The sequence below is a fragment of the Prunus dulcis genome, chromosome 5 (genome assembly GCF_902201215.1).
Source record: "Prunus dulcis chromosome 5, ALMONDv2, whole genome shotgun sequence".
NCBI classification, from domain to species: Eukaryota; Viridiplantae; Streptophyta; class Magnoliopsida; order Rosales; family Rosaceae; genus Prunus; species Prunus dulcis.
The window spans coordinates 2,185,214-2,202,224 of record NC_047654.1 but is presented as its reverse complement, the minus strand read 5'-3'; the positions used below and the strand labels follow the sequence as shown (position 1 = coordinate 2,202,224).

Below are 17,011 nucleotides of genomic sequence, written 5' to 3'. Positions count from 1 at the left end.
TTTGGAAGAAGGACTCGCAGGATTTCTTTTTGTTTTCAAACTAAATGAAAGTACGTGGTTGAAATGTGCGGGCAATGACTTCTACATCCCTCTGTCCAGCTCAAATCACTCAGTTGCTCTACCAAGAGAGGTTCCATCTGAAGATGCAAAGGTACCTGACAGTAGTACAGAAGCAGTTCAAGAAAAAAAAATTACTGCATATACCAATGGAATAATAAATGAAATAAGGAACTTGGTGAGTGACATTTCCTCTGAGAAGAATCAAAAGACAAAGTCCAAAGAAGCACAAGAAAGCATTCTTCAAGAAATAGAAAAATTGGCTTCCGAAGCCTATAGTATCTTCCGAAGCACTGTTCCAACTTTCACAGAGGAAGCAATTTCAGAGACTGAAGAATTGAAAGCCCCCGCCAAAATATGCTCAGGGACAGGCACAGGTTTTGAAATATTGTGCCAAGGTTTTAACTGGGAATCTCATAAAACTAGAAGATGGTACATGGAACTCCAAAGTAAAGCTGCAGAATTATCTTCACTAGGTTTCACTGTGATTTGGTTACCACCCCCTACAGACTCTGTGTCACCTGAAGGGTACATGCCGAAGGATTTATATAATCTGAACTCCAGGTACCATATCTTAAATTCATAATGCACATAATAATTTTGTCATGGTCTTCATAGTTCACTCCAAATAATTGAGCTAGCTCTGTTCTGCTTTCACTTTGATTACTATTTTCACTTGTATTTTTCAAAAATTTATAACTATTTTTGTAACATCTCTTGAAAAAAAAACTTGTAGTTTGGCATACCTCTGCTTGCTTGGTTTATGCGCATTCTGATCAACATACCAATCACTTGTTGAACCTTAAGGTTTCATTCTTTATCATTTATGGGAATGGTAGTAAATTTCCTTTTATTTGGTTCAGAGGGTTACTTTTCTTTTCTAGTCTTCATATTGAACTTTCATATCAGAAATGCTAGTTAGTATCATTGTATAGAGTATACTGTAAAAACTAAAAAGTACTGATTGCTGCTGTCTCACACTTCTCAGATATGGAAATATTGACGAACTAAAGGAGACTGTGAGGACATTCCATAAAGTCGGTATAAAAGTTCTTGGAGATGCTGTGCTGAACCACCGTTGTGCAGAATATCAGAATCAAAATGGTATTTGGAATATCTTTGGTGGTCGTTTAAATTGGGATGATCGTGCAGTTGTTGCCGACGATCCACATTTTCAGGTATTTATTTTTTCTTCCACATTTTCAGTTCTTTAATTTTTCTGTGCCCGTCTTAATTTCATTTCTAGAATGTTCATGGGTATGCTCAGAAAGAGACATGATATTTAGTTTATTTCATGTGCTCACATGTGTACATGTGATACCGTAGTTTATGAACTTGTTAGCATGTGATACTGCGGTTTATTTCATGTGCATAGATGTGCTCATGTGATACGGTAGAATATGACCTTGCTAGCGTGTGACAATCATACAAAGTAACCTTAAATTCGTTTCTGGAATGTTCACGGTGCTCAGCATTACAAGGGATAAACATAGTGCATTTACGGTCCAAATCGACCAAATGGTGACCCTAAATTCGTATTTGATTTCAATAATATGAATAATGAAAGGAACTCTTTACTGGAACATGTTACCTGTTCTTTAGACTATCTTCTTCAGTCCCCTTTTCTTCACATGTATAGTTAAAAAACTGATTGTCTAGGTCTGTTCATTTTATGGTTGATTGGATACTAATTTCGGAAAGTATTTTGTAATCTCTATAGGTTACTAAAAGTAATATAGAATAAATGTGATATGTGGGAAGAAGAAATTATATTACTTCTAGATTTGTATTAGACTACTTTTGTTAAAGGGGTAAAAAGTGTGAAGCTTGCAGCTTATGGAATTGCCTTCGTATGTCTATCATATGTGCAGAGTGAATGTTTATATGCCAAAGTTTGCCTATTACGTTATCTTGGTGACATTTTGTATGCAGTATGTTTTGAGATTGGTGAAAATGCCTTCTTTCTGTTATACAGGGCAGGGGCAATAAAAGTAGTGGGGAGTGTTTTCATGCTGCTCCAAACATTGATCATTCACAAGATTTTGTGAGGAAGGATATCAAAGAATGGTTACACTGGCTAAGGTTATTAGTCTGGACTATTTACTCCATTTCCTAAGATGTTCTTATTATTTGAGAATTCAACTTAAGATTTGTATCGCACTATCACTAAACACAAATACTGTATGTAAAAGAGAAATGCACATCCTAGAAACTAAAAAGTAGATCCTGAAGCTAGATCATCTCTCTGTTATAGGACGTGTGTAAGTTCGGGCACATTCACATGCTTGATCATAGACTTGAGTTATTGTGCTATGGAAATTAGAGTAGAGGTCATAGTACCTTCAAGGGGTGTCTCATAGCATTTCTCGGGATTTTCCGTAGAGCAAGTCCTAGTTGCCACCTAGCCTTTGAGACCCTTTGTTCTTTTGAGAAATAAATGCACTGATGTCTTCTTGAGTGGGTTCATGGTCTTTTGAGTTTAAAGGCAGTCTGTTAAAGGTTTCATTGATGGTATAAACTTACATTGTTTTTATTTTGACGAGAAAAATGTAGTATACTTTTACTGGTTGTCTTTTCTTTCCATGGGGCCTTTTTATGTTTTCTAGTGAATTGCTTCTAATTTGGGTTTTCCAACAAGCAATTGCTTCTTTTCATACTTCTCCTTTTCTTGAATTGAATATTTCAAGAGTTCTTGAGATGAGGTTGTCTTATGCATTTCTTATACATATGCTGACGTACAATATCAGTTTGGCCTTTGCATTTAATATTTATGGACGTTCCTTCAAAAATTATGGACTTGTTATATTTTATCGTATTGAAGTGCATTTCCCTTATGCTGTATATGTTGAAAGTTTACTCTAGCATTTTGATGTAAATGTATGAGTGACTGTCACAGGGAAGAAATTGGGTATGACGGATGGAGGCTTGATTTTGTTAGAGGATTTTGGGGTGGTTATGTCAAGGACTACATAGATTCTACTGAGCCCTACTTTGCTGTAGGCGAGTATTGGGATTCCCTATGTTATACATACGGTGAAATGGATCACAATCAAGATGCACACAGGCAGAGAATTGTTGATTGGATCAATGCTACTAATGGAACTGCTGGTGCATTTGATGTCACAACAAAAGGGATTCTCCATGCAGTAAGTGTTCATCTTTGTAATTTTAAATTGCAACTGCCAAATTTGTTCTCAATTGGTCCCTATAGTACACCACAGTGGTATCAGATGGGCTTGTATTGATTCATAGGTTTATGTTAATTTTATTTTTCTTCATACTATAGTGTTGACTTGTGTGTTGAATTTTAGCATCCATTTAGTGGGTGCCGCATTATCAGGCATTATAGTAAAATATTGCTTATAGTTTTTGGCAAAATTCTGGTTGTTCCATAAGAAGCAGTATCACCTAGTGGCAAACCATGTTTCTAAATAAAAGAAAAAGGGCTTTTGAGAGTGCTCACCTACTTAGAAAGGACATAGTTTGCACCTCAAGTATTGGCCTAAAGTTAGCATTTTAAGTGGTACATAATACTCAAATGCGTATATGTGATATGATCAACTATATTAGCTTGTTTTCCTTTTATAATCTTATTCTGTTTGATGTCCAGTCAAGAGGTTCAGTAACTGTTCTGAAGAATGATATGCTTTTGGATACACTGGCCATTGTCTATAAACTATAGTTATTTGCTTTCCATCTTTCCATGTTTGTATGATACTTTTGTTCACATAGAATATATTTTGTAGGCACTGGAAAAATGTGAGTATTGGCGATTATCAGATCAGAAGGGAAAGCCTCCAGGGGTTCTTGGATGGTGGCCATCTCGTGCTGTCACTTTCATAGAGAATCACGATACTGGTTCTACTCAGGTTTTAACTTCTTTGCTCTTGAATCCCGTTATTTTCTAGCCAAGAGAAATATTGATCTGTCCCTATCGGACAGCTGAGGGTAAAATCCACCTACCTCCAACAGCCCGTATCAGATTCAAGCTTGGGTAGGACATTGATCTAAATTTTACCTTTTAACATGATACAATCCAATTGAGAATGAAGGCAACTACACTGAATTGCTTTCCCTAAATAAGGGGCAACTTTTATTTGTAGATGACATTCATGAGAAATCCTGTAGATCATTTCAAAAATTTTTGTTGTTTTAAGACCTCTTTGCTAGAAAACTTAAAGTTCACTACCTGGGTTTGAAATGGGCCCTTCCATATGAGCTCTTCCCAAGTGATGGAATTGGTCTCTTTTACATTCTGGATGGATCACCATATATCTTGAGTTATCTCTTGCTCCTCCAACCTTCCTTTCAGGAATTCAGATAAGTGGAGAGCAGAGAGTAGTGTTTGGACCTTTCTATAGTGTTATCGTTACTTTTGATATTTTAGGAGTAACCAGCTACAAATTTTTACTTTCATTCTTTCCTTTTGAAGGGTCATTGGAGGTTTCCACATGATAAAGAAATGCAAGGATATGCTTACATTCTGACTCATCCAGGAACCCCAACAGTTTTCTATGACCACATTTTCTCTCACTACCATTCTGAAATTAAAGCTCTACTCTCTCTGAGAAACCGGAACAAGCTCAACTGTCGGAGTAGAGTAAGTATCAATAACCAAGTTGTAGGCTTCATTCACTTTCAAACTAGATGTCTGTTTCCGTTCTTCTGTGGAACATATTATCAAAGCATCGATTTGATTTTTCATTTTACAATATAGGTTAAAATTACCAAGGCAGAAAGAGACGTGTATGCAGCCATCATTGATGAAAAGGTTGCTGTAAAAATCGGACCAGGTCACTACGAACCCCCAAGTGGACCTCAAAGATGGTCTAAATGTGCGGAGGGCAGAGACTACAAGGTCTGGGAAGCATCATAACTTTGTCCACAACGATATTATGTAGCTATGAGTATATAAAAGTTGATTGCAGGATGATTCAATAAGGAAGTTCCCATATTTTACATCTAAGCAAATCAAAGGGTGCCAAGATAGAATAATATGTACTTCTCTCTGGAGGTCTGGCTGAGAACCTTGAATTGAAGTTTTCTTGCCATGCATTTCCGTAGTTCAAGGGATTGTCAAAGCTCAACAGACGATCGGAAAGACCTGCTTTCAGCAATAGAAAATTGCAGCCAGTCGGCTAGGTGTGGAAGTGGTGAGCATGTTTTAGGTTTAAAAGGGCAGTGTTTCCATCATATAGACTATTGATATTTATTGTGATTCCTTCTATGCAAAAACATGTTCTAGTGTATATTCCATTAATGTGTAAACAAGTTATTGTTCATTGATTAATTAATAAAGCAATGTTTTTAACTAAAAATGTTTTAATTGCAAGAAGCTTGTAGCTCAAGAGGTTAAGAGTATACTCATGTCCATGAGGTCCTAGGTTTGATTCCCTCCTCAATATCGCTTGTATATAAAATATTTTAAAAAACTCATAACGTTTTAATTAGTGCATCACGAAAAAACTTTTTTGTAATGGGAACACAATGACACGTGGGATAACTTCAATGTGTCATTGTGTTATTGGCCGAGGATACCAAGAAGTGTTATCCCCATTGCATGAGAGTTTCTCTCTATGGACACTGAGCCGACCATAACAGTTTTATTTCAACTTATAAACTATAGTACTCCTTGAAACTTCGGTCAAATCTCATTTTACCCATTCCCCCCAAAGTTAAAGTGGCCCACTTAACCCTCTTGATTGTGGTTTTGTATTCCACTTTACCCCTCATCATTAACGCTATCCAGAAGACAGTCAAAATGCTGACGTGGTAGGATCATTATGGTAAAAGCACACACGGTGGCCAATTACTGAGTATAATCAGCGTCCTACGTGGCAAAGTGTTCCCCACATGCTTTTAAAATCGAAATCTAAGTAGCTGAGTTCGTAGATTTGGCCAAACGAAGAAGCTTCTAAGTCGAAAAAATTTGGGGATTAGGGTTTAGAGTGTATAATCGAAGAGAGAGAGAGAGAGAGAGAGAGAGAATCTAATAAGGAGCAAATATTGCAGAAGAATCGAAATCTTGGGAGAAGTGCGAATATCTGAGAGACTGAAGAAAACAATGACTATATCGAGAGAAAAAGGAGGTTCTCAACGCGAGTATGGTAAGTGGCCATTCTTTTCTGACGTGGAATCGATGAAAGCAAGAGACTTACAGAGTGCGGTCCAGGTTTAAGCTTCTTCATTGTCTGCTTGCTTTGTTAGGTCCAGTCCAAAGGCGTTGAGTTTGAAAAGTCTGGAATTAAATATTGTTGTGGTCCCCTATGTCTTGATGTTATGTTTTTGTTGTTTACTAGTTGTTTAAAGGTTCTTTTAGTGCTTTTTTTTTTTTTTTGTCAACAAAGATATCATAAAAGCCAACCGGCAAAGGCCCAAAGGGGAGCCAAACCCAACCAAACAAACAGGACAGACACACCAAACCAAAGAACTAAAAACAAGCCAAAAGAACAAAACAAGTGAAAAGCCACACAACAGAAGATTAAGCACCAAGCGGAGGGCAAGGAAGACCATCCCGAGATAAAATATGAACTAGAGAGGATGGAGGTCGCACAAACCACGACTCCAAGCACATCCCCTTCCTGGCAAGCGAGGCAACGACAACCGCAGATCGGTTCGCTTCACAGGACATTCATGCCCAATTCAATTGTGAAATAGGCTTTAAGAAACCTAATACCCTTAAGGATAGGATACAACTCCCAATTAGAGGAAGAAACATCCCTTTGAACAGAATTAATAGCCACTTGAGAATCAGATTCCACCACAACATAAACCAAATTCAACTCTTTAGCTCTCAAAAGACCATGTTTCAAGGCCAAAACTTCAACCATAAGTGGAGATTGGGCACGCACCTGAGCAGCAAGACCCCCAATACAAGAACCAGAATCTTCTGAATAATAACGCCAACTCCAGCCATAGCAGAACCAGATTTCCAAGAACCGTCAGTATTAATCTTAACATAAGAAGAAATGGGGGGTAGCCAATGAGAAGGATGAGGGGAAGAAATCTGAATAGGCATACCCACAGACCCAAGAACTAGCTTCTCTGTAACATTCCAAAATTTTGACACCACCAAACAAGCACGAGATCTAGTAGCTGTAGGCATAATTGGGATATCATTATAAACAAATTTACATCGAGCCTTCCAAATATGCCAACAAGTGAAAGCAACAACTGACCAAATCCACCTAGAATTGGATGAAAACATACTCCCCCCTCTCAAGAGACTGCCCAACCATCTATCCAAAGAAGTAAAACTTTGCAAATCCATGCGATAGCCAATTGCACTTCCAAACCAAACACACGCTGTCCAAGGACAAATGACCAGCCTATGTTAAATTGATTCAGGCCTCTCCAAAAAAATAGGACATAAATGCGAAGAGGACAACTTGCGCTTATAGAGATTTAAGAAGGAAGGGAGAATATTAGAGACCGCTCTCCAAAGAAATTGTTTCACTTTTGGAAGGGTTTTGGACTTCCAAATGATCTTCCATGTGACAAGAGAAATGGTATGCGAAGATTGTGCATTAGCCAAGGGACACCTAATGTTTTGATTTACAATCTAATTATAGCCCGACTTCACAGTAAAGTTACCAGACTTGACCTATGGCCAAACCAGCCGGTCACCAGAAACAGACCCCCGGATCAGAATAGCCGTAATAGCATTAAGTTCATGTTAGGAGATAAGATGAGCAATGGGTAACAAATTCCAAACTCTATGATCCCAATCAATTAACTCACACACATTGACAGGAGCATCCATAAGAACAAGGAGACAAGGTCGCAAATAATCACCTGGGATCCATTTATCAGCCCAAATTGAGGTAGAATATCCATTTAGAATATGCCAATAAGCTCCAGAAAGAATAATATCCCGTCCCACTAGAATGCTTGACTAAGCCCACGAAGCACGGCTTCTTTTTTGAGCCTCCAAAAAGCTGCAATCAGGAAAATATAAACCTTTAATAATTTGGACCCATAAGGCACCCGGGTTGCAAATAATCCTCCAGGCTTGCCGAGCATAGCATCATTAAAATAACCTAGGTTTTTGAACCCCATACCTCCAACTGCCTTAGATAAAGCCATCAGCTCCCAACACTTCCAATGAATTTTATTTCCCCCTACTGAATTATTACCCCACTAGAAATTTGCAATAAGTGAATCAATTTCACGATATAAAGTAATTGGAGTAAGAAGGGATAGCAAAAAGAACAGCCTTTATCAAAGTCTTCTTACCAACTTGCGATAAATGTTTTTGCATCCAACCATGGACTTTCCCCAAAATGTGCTCTTTAATATAATTAAGAGCCTCTTTCTTATAATTAAGAGCCTCTTTCTTAGACCTTCCCCAAATAGTAGGTAAACCTATATATTTCCCAGGATTGTCCGCTTCTTTGACCCCAAAAATCCAACATAAATCCCAGGATTGTGTGTGAATGTTGCTCCATCTATGTTTACTGGCAGTTTGGTTGTTGTGTTCTCCTTTTTAAACTGTACATATGACTAGGCAGTGGTTAAAGTGTGTTTTTTAATGTTCTGTTGTGCATATGACAAAGGAATAATCACATTTGAAGTACACCATGGAAGTATAATGGTAAAGTCTCCAAACCTCAATGAGTGATAGTTTTATGTGTGGGGGGAGAAGGGGGCGCGCAAGAGGGGTTTGTTGATTATTTGGATTAGTGTCTTGTGAACTACATAAATTTTTTAGAGATATATGGGTATGCAAAAAAGCTTGGCTACCATGACCAAGTGGTTGTGACATGGATACAAAGTGGTAAGAAAGTGTGCATAGATAGTGATGCTCAACTACTTTAATGGTGTCATTTGGTGCCTCATAGCTTTGAAAGAGTGATTGTAATTTACTTGGAACACTCCACTGTTATTGATGTGGATGAAACTACAGTGGCTTGGAGCGAGAGGGGTCCTAGTTGTTAGATATATGCCCTAGAAGCCAGTATAAAAATGGAATATTCTAAGAATATAATATAATTAATATAATCAAAGGGGAGTGAATGTTACTCTAAGATACATAATGTACATAAGGTAACAAGTCCATGGATAAAGATATGAATGGAAAGCAGTCTAAAGAAGTTAGATTCATGAAACCTTTCCATCATAGAAGTATCATATCCTAAAAAGTTCATGGTCATAGGATCACCAATTGGAAAATAGTGAACCGCAAAGACTAGTACATGCTATGTCTCCTCAAATAGGAGGATGACTAGTCTCAAGTCATTCGTGTAAAGACACTGAGACATGTGTGTAGGTGCTCTATAGAGATGCAGTTCACTGAATGCGATCAACTCAAGAATTCTTGTATGGAAGTCTTACTCACAAGTGTCAAACAAATAATTCTAAAGTGCGATAATGCAAATTAGTCCTTAGACTTGAGACATCATAGTTATCTTGTGTATGAGTTGTTTATTTTTTAGAACACTATACAGTCGTATCAAAAGGATGTGACTTAAAGGTGTTCTTGAGGATACTCATCATATGCACAGAGGCATGTGAACGTACAGTAAGAAATCTCTACTCTTAGTAAGAAGAGAGAATACTATAAAGATATTATTCGTTGAATCTTTGGCCAAAGTACAATATAAGAATTGAAACAAGAATGTTTGCAATTGCATCCAAGTAAATCATATAACCTATTGATGTCATAAATCATATAACCTATTGATGTCATGTTAGGGATTTGACACGAGTTAACCATATCCTAACAACAACAAGACATAGAGTATTGCATTGTTCTCAAAATGAATTCTATTTAGCTTGGGTAGCCATGACAGACTGCTAGGTGTCACTCATGGTTTGTGGAAGCTCTGTAAGGACTAATTACAATTAGTTTTTGCCAATAGGAAGAATTGTATAGAGGGACACGATTTACATTCGGTTTAGAAGTAATCATTCTTCCCTACAGCCTCGCTAATAAGAACCTATAAGGTCGCACACCGAAAAGGTATGGATCGAGAATTGAAAAGAGAATAAATGATTTTGTAGCTTGGTCAAAGTCAAAGTCAAAGTCAAAGTCAAGGTCAAAAGTCAAAGTTAAAGGTCAAACCATTGACCTGAGACTTGACGTGGTCAACACAAGGTTGACTAGGACCAATGCTAATTAGACAAGTTAGTGATGTAATTAGTTAAGTCATTAAATCAATTAAACTAATTAGATTAGCTTAATGAATTAATTAAAGTTATGGAACTTTAGTTTTGGTCCTATATGACTTAAATATTTATAGGAAAATGGACCTAATAGACTTAGGCAAAGTGTGACACATTATAAGAATAATGTGATAGATCAAAGTAGCCCAAAAAGAATAAGGAAGAGGAGGGTGCGGTACATGGGGTCTCTAAGGGCACATGTGTGACAATATGTATATATATAATCATAGTTATAGCACAACACCTCCTTAGGGTTTCAAGTTTGGCATTTAGGAAGAGAGGAAAACATCAAACCTCTTCCTTAGTCTCCCTTGGTCGGCCACCATAGAGGAAGTAAAGGCTAGCACCCACATTCTCCTCTTGGTTCCTTATTCTCCTATTCTCATTCTACCTTAGTGAAGATACTCTGGAGAGGCATAACTTTATTGTGCCTATTTGGAGAATAAGATGGAGAATCAACAACTAAAGGACCATTCCCTCTACTTGAATACCATCATTGGATTCAAAATTCGCTCTAAGGGTAATTAAGCTCACTTCCTACATTCTCTTTAATATGTGATATTAGTGTCAAAGGTGCAAACTTTCATAGACCTATAAAGATTGGGACCTAAGTTGAGACTTGTATGAATCTCTAGCTATTTTCTTGCTTCCGTTTTATTTGATTTCATATTTGATATGCATAGGCTAGATGATTTGTTCTCTCATATATTCACGGGGTTATAGAAATCCCTACACCTAATTTTCCCTTCACTATTGCAAGAAACCTACTGTTGAATTTGAACAAGAAGATGAGAGTGATGAACAATCTAGTTATGAGGGTATGTATGAGGAGGATGAGGATGATGAAGAGGCTATAAATGTGAAGGATGAGGGTTATGAAAAGGCTATAAATGTAAAGGATGAGGGTGATGACATTGTTGTTAATGAGGCTAAAGAAAGATGAAGAAATTTTTATCTGGGTATAGCACCTTCAATCCTCAAAATGGTGGTAAGTAAATTTTGTTTTTGGGGTTCAGAAACCCTTTTATCGAAAAAAAGAAGAAGAGAGAGTATTGTAAATTGTGGTCCACTTGAGCTGCTTAGATTTCGATTTTAAAAGCATGTGGGGTTCACTTTGCCAAGTAGACTATGCTTAGCAATTGGCCACCGTGTGTGCTTGTACCATAATGACCTTGCCACGTCAGCATTTTTGACAGTGTTTTGGATGGCGTTAACAATGGGGGGTAAAGTGGAACACAAAACCACGATCAAGGGGGTTAAGTGAGTCACTTTAACTTTGGGGAGGAGTTAAAGTAAGATTTGACTGAAGTTTTAGGGGGTACAGTAAATACGCTTTTTATTTATTTATTTTAATTTTAATTTATTATTTTCTTTAAGGAACAAATATGACTAATTTAATTCGACCTCAACCCTCAATGAGAAATCTTTATGAGTGCGATGGTCATGTGGTTGTAGGAAAGTTAGGGTGAATTTTAGTAATTTTCCCTTTTCCTGGTTGAATTAGAGTTTGATGGCTAGCTTTTTGATTGAAGCTGTCAACTCAAAGTCCATATCAAAGAAGAAAAGAAAGAAGTTACGAATATTTTTTAATAGTAAATTGAGCTTAGACCCATAAAATTATTATTATTATTATTTTTTTGAGGTCCTTTCCTATTGAAAGGGGCGATAGCATATTAAACTCACACACACAACACAGATGCTAGGACTCGAACCCAGGACCTTGCCTGAGGGAGTAAATACTCCAAACCACTACACTAGTGAGTCCTTTGCCCATAAAATTTATTTTAAATCACCTACAACCCATCCCTTTATTTTTCTATTTAAAATATCCAATTTTTTAAAATAATATTCGATGACTAGGATTCAACTAAGCAAGTTACCTAATATAACTTAAAATATGATTTATTGTATTTTTCGGATTCCAAAACTACCTTTATTTATAAGTTAATGTGTTATGGAGGGTTGATGATGCACGTTGAATTTGGAAAGATCTCCAAATGGTTGTAATGGATGTAGGAATTAATTTATAAACTTATTTGAAATTAAATATTAAATTCAACATTAATGTAGTAGTAATCTATAGGTTATTAACGTTTTGGTTTATTTAATAAAAAAAATTATGTTGTTTTCCTTTTATGAATTATACGACTAGTAATCTATTTTATTATAGTTTTATGAATAATAGTGTACATTCTAATTATGTTGAAAAATAATTTGATAATCTATTTATTGTTTGTTTTTTGAAAAACATTTTTCTCTAAATAATGTACCTATTTTTTTTCTCTAATAATGTATACCTATTAAAAAAATTTACCTAGTATAATGAACTTATTTTTTTTTTCTTCTAAATAATGCACCTATTTTTAATTTATAAAAAATGTGCATAAATTTCAATTATACAACATATCGATTTTCTACAAATTATTGTGTACCTATTTTTAATTTATAAAAAATGTACTGAAATTTCAATTACAAATTTAATTGACCTAGTTTATTTTTTATTTTTTTGGTAAATAATATACCTATATTTTTATAGGTATATATTTTATTTTTATTTTTCATATGTAGATTATTGGATATGTAATTTACATATATATATATATATATATATATATATGGTTTGCAATTTGGGGGCCATGTGTTAGAGGGAATGGCAACCAAAAGAAATAGAGTGATTGATATGCCATTAATAGGAAGTTTTAATTACAATTATGACAGTTAATGAAATACTTGGAATAAATTATAAATAAAATATGAAGTCTAATGGTAAACGATGTAAAAACATAGGAATACTATGACCTCTTATATCCTACTGGTCGTTTAAGTTTGAAATTGAGTTTTACACATAGATTTATAGAATGATGGATATATGTCTAGAAAATAGAAATTGTAGGAACCTATATTGGATAAGCACTATTTCTAAAAATGGACTCCGCTTTTCACTGTGAACCGTAGCTTGGAAGTGGTTCCCCAAACTTCCCGCCATATCTCCCATCATCACTGGCAAATCCTCCATAGTTGCCTTAAGTATTTAAACACCCCCACCTTGAAGAATTATCCCAGGCCAAGCAAACCAAAAGGTATCCGATTAAACCCATTTTGATTCTCTTGTGGGTTCAATCTGTTTGGCTTGGGTTGGTCGCCTAGCTCCAAAGGCTAGCCCTCGAGTTAACCTTGGCCTCTCCCACCCGCCCAAGTACGTACCAGTTTGTTCCTCGCAAAGGGAACCAAAAACAAAACACAAAAACAATGGCAAAATTATTTAACTCATATATCCTTCTCTTCTTCTTTTTCTTATCCTTTGCTGCAATTATTGCCAATGCCGAAAGTGATCAACCTCAACAATTAGATGAGTATTGGAAAAAACGAGCTGAGCAAGCCGAAAACTACACCATGGAATCTTACGAACCAAATCCTCAGAGAGTCACCGACGAGTTCAATGCTCAAGTTGGCGAGTAGGTCTTCTTCATCAATTAATTTCCTTCATCACAATATACATCGTTTCAATATGCATGCAAGTTTCTTTTACATTACATAAATTTTCGTATCAAATTTCGTGGCTTAAATTTTGCATGCATGCAGGCTTATAATGGGGAAAAACGAGACAAGAAGGAACTTGAAGGGCCAAAAGAAATATGTTGGTCCATGCAAGGTAACCAACACAATTGACTCCTGCTGGAGGTGTGACCCTAACTGGGCCAACAACCGCATGAAGATCGTGGACTGTATCCAAGGCTTCGGTCGCAAGACCACCGGGGGTAAAGGCGGACCTATTTATGTCGTGACTGATCCCTCAGATGGCGACTTGGTAAACCCTAGACCGGGAACCCTGCGTCACGCCGTGATTCAAAAAGGGCCTCTTTGGATCACCTTTGCACGCAACATGGTGATTAGGCTGCAGCAAGAGCTGATGGTGGCCAGTGACAAGACCATTGATGGTAGGGGAGCCAATGTTAACATATTTGACGGTGCTGGCATTACCATCCAGTTTGTGAGGAATGTGATCATCACCAACCTTCACATCAAACAAATTAAGGCCAAAGAAGGTGGAATTATCAGAGACTCCGTCGACCATTTTGGTCAGAGGACCAAGAGTGATGGTGATGGCATCTCCATCTTCGGCTCCTCCAACATTTGGATTGACCACGTTTCCATGGAAAATTGCACAGATGGGCTCATAGACGCCATCATGGGTTCCACCGGTATCACCATCTCCAACTGCCACTTCACTAAGCACAATGAGGTACGTACAAACCCTAACTTATAACATACACTCTCTCTCTCTCTCTCTCTCTCTCTCTCTCTCTATATATATATATATATATATATATATATATAGTAGATGTGTGTTCGTGGATATATATATATTAAAATTTTGATATGCAGGTGCTGTTGTTCGGTGCCAGCAACAGCTACACTCAAGACAAGATGATGCAAATTACTGTGGCCTTCAACCACTTTGGTAAGGGTTTGGTGCAGAGGATGCCAAGGTGCCGGCACGGATTCTTCCACGTGGTGAACAACGACTACACCCACTGGCTCATGTATGCCATTGGTGGCAGCATGAACCCTACCATCATCAGCCAGGGTAACAGGTTCATTGCTGGTTTAAACTCCGCCACCAAAGAGGTAATTTTTCTTGTATAATATTTGTACCATCTCAACTAATCAACCGCCTTATAAGGTCTTAATTATTTTTCTAATAGCGTTTGCCGCGTGTATTAAAAAAATGGTAGCCTAGATGGTCAGACGAGATAGTTAGTTACTGATTGGTTGTGACTAAATATATGATTAGGTGACGAAGAGGGAGTATACGGCAGAAGCGGAGTGGAAGAATTGGCTTTGGAAATCTGAGGGAGATTTGTTTATGAATGGAGCATTCTTTGTTGAATCTGGGAGCCCAGCCAATTTGCGCGCAGACAAGCTTGATATGATTCCCTTCAAGCCCGGTACCTACGTCACAAAAATGACTAAGTTTGCCGGCGCTCTTGACTGCTTTGTGGGCAAACCATGTTAGACAGAGCGCTTTAATTTTTCCTGTTGTACATTCCTGCATGCAAACGGAGGATGAGAAAGAAGCCTACTCTTCCGTCTTCACCAACAGAAGAAAAAGAGGAGTTGTATTCTATTATACAAAACGTTACTCTCTTTTTTTTTTCTTCTTTTTTTTTGGTTTGTTTGGGAAACACTTACCCGCATATTTCCTTTTCTTAATTAAATTAGAATGTATCTTCAGAACTACAAAATAAGAACACGTACGTGCTATTTTTTGAAATTTAAATAATTTCAGCTTAACCGCATGACAAGTGTTTTAAAATAGCATCTGGAATGATCGCACTGTCCAAAACTACTTCTTAACTAAAGGAGAGTGCCAGGATTGCGTGAATGAAGGTGCAGAGTCAGCTAGCATATAAGTATTACCCGACTATCAATCTTTACCCCCAACCAATTATTATGCATCCTTTCTTGTCTAATTTTTACTATTATTATTCATTACTTTTACAAAGAGTCTAGTTACATTAATCGTAACAAGAAGAAGAATTCACTACATAGTCAACAATAATAAATTTAAATATATATATATATTTTAATATAAGTGATGGTCTAAACTATTCTAAATTAATCTAATTTCTAGAAGAGGACTCGAACTTTGGTGCAAGCGGATGGGTTCACTGCCGTGGCCAATTGAACCCACGTATGCAATTCTAATCAATTATTTGTTTGCACGTTAATCAACATTAATAGTAAGGTGCAATACATACTAGACACTACTGCTGTTCGTGCAAATTTCCTCCCTTAGAATATTTGGAGAAGATCCTTGCGTCTCTTGAATGAACTCTTTTAAGAACCCTACAAAATCAATGGTGGTCAGTTGGGGAACACCGGTGTGGTGTTGGTCAAGAGCCCACTACTAGAAAAACGGCCATTACCCATTGATTATCTAGATTAAAAAAACATAAAAGTAGCTTTTGAATTTTGTTTAGAAACTAAGGCCCGTTTGGTAACATTTTAAGGGGTTGTTTTCATTTTCAGAGAACAAAAATGAGGCAAAAACACGTTCGGTGGCCCAAAAACAGAAAACATTGAGAATGTTTTTATAAAATGAAAACAAGTTCATGTGTACTTGTAAAAAATAGAAAACAAGTTGTTTTCATTCTCGTGGGAAACGTTTTCATAAAAACAACTCACATATTATTATTTCAAATTGTATTAGTAGACACGTTTTCGTTGTTTTTATTTTCTGAAGAAGTTTTCTAATTAATCTACCAGACACATTTTATTTCCTGAAAATGCAAATTCGTTTTCTTGTTTTCATTTTCTGAAAATATTCTAAAAAAACATTCTCCGAAAACGTTACCAAACGGGCCCTAATTCTCCCACCATACCTATTAAAAGTATTTGGGATAGACACTAGAAATAAAGTGATTTTCATTTTCTTCCTTTCATATTTGGCCCTTTTATCAGAATCAATTTGTCAAACAAACTCGGCTCTACTCACAAATCAGCCAAACAAGCTTGGCTGGATCCCCTTTTTTGTTTGCAAAGTGGCTTGCCTCCCCTTCACTCAGCCGCCTTGGCGTTTTGCCTTCAATTGGATACTGACTTGATTTTCTAGTCTCTTCCATTTATTAACTTTTTTCCTACAAAAACTAATGTTTAATAGTGAAACACCATAATTAGAACTATGAAAAACCTTATTGGCGGCATAAGTACTATTTCCTGCTGATTTCAAAATACAAAATTTCAAATAGGCGGGAGAATGTCTCTATAAACTAGAGAACCTTTAGTT

The 17,011-nt window shown here is 36.7% G+C and overlaps 2 protein-coding genes across 2 annotated transcripts; both read left to right on the top strand.

The window, feature by feature from the left end:
• Position 1: 1 nt before the first annotated feature.
• On the top strand, positions 2–5,375 carry LOC117627536 (alpha-amylase 3, chloroplastic-like; the record flags this gene model as incomplete). The annotated part of the gene is made up of 7 exons (XM_034359658.1): positions 2–621; positions 1,046–1,235; positions 2,033–2,139; positions 2,954–3,203; positions 3,804–3,926; positions 4,490–4,657; positions 4,775–5,375. Coding segments are annotated over 7 exons (1,617 nt in total), but the record flags the coding sequence as incomplete, so codon positions are not given.
• Positions 5,376–13,286: 7,911 nt separating this feature from the next.
• Positions 13,287–15,496, top strand: LOC117628692 (pectate lyase-like). The gene is made up of 4 exons (XM_034361188.1): positions 13,287–13,676; positions 13,804–14,464; positions 14,608–14,850; positions 15,017–15,496. The coding sequence occupies exons 1-4, from the start codon at positions 13,471–13,473 to the stop codon at positions 15,236–15,238; spliced, it is 1,332 nt and encodes a 443-aa protein (XP_034217079.1). The 5' UTR covers positions 13,287–13,470; the 3' UTR covers positions 15,239–15,496.
• The last annotated feature ends 1,515 nt before the right edge of the window (positions 15,497–17,011 follow it).

Bases quoted from the DNA above. Each gene is read 5' to 3' on its own strand.
- LOC117628692 (XM_034361188.1), top strand. From the start codon at position 13,471: ATGGCAAAATTATTTAACTCATATATCCTTCTCTTCTTCTTTTTCTTA. The intron at 13,677-13,803 runs GTAGGTCTTCTT...GCATGCATGCAG, and splicing joins TTCAATGCTCAAGTTGGCGA to GCTTATAATGGGGAAAAACG. The intron at 14,851-15,016 runs GTAATTTTTCTT...ATATATGATTAG, and splicing joins TAAACTCCGCCACCAAAGAG to GTGACGAAGAGGGAGTATAC.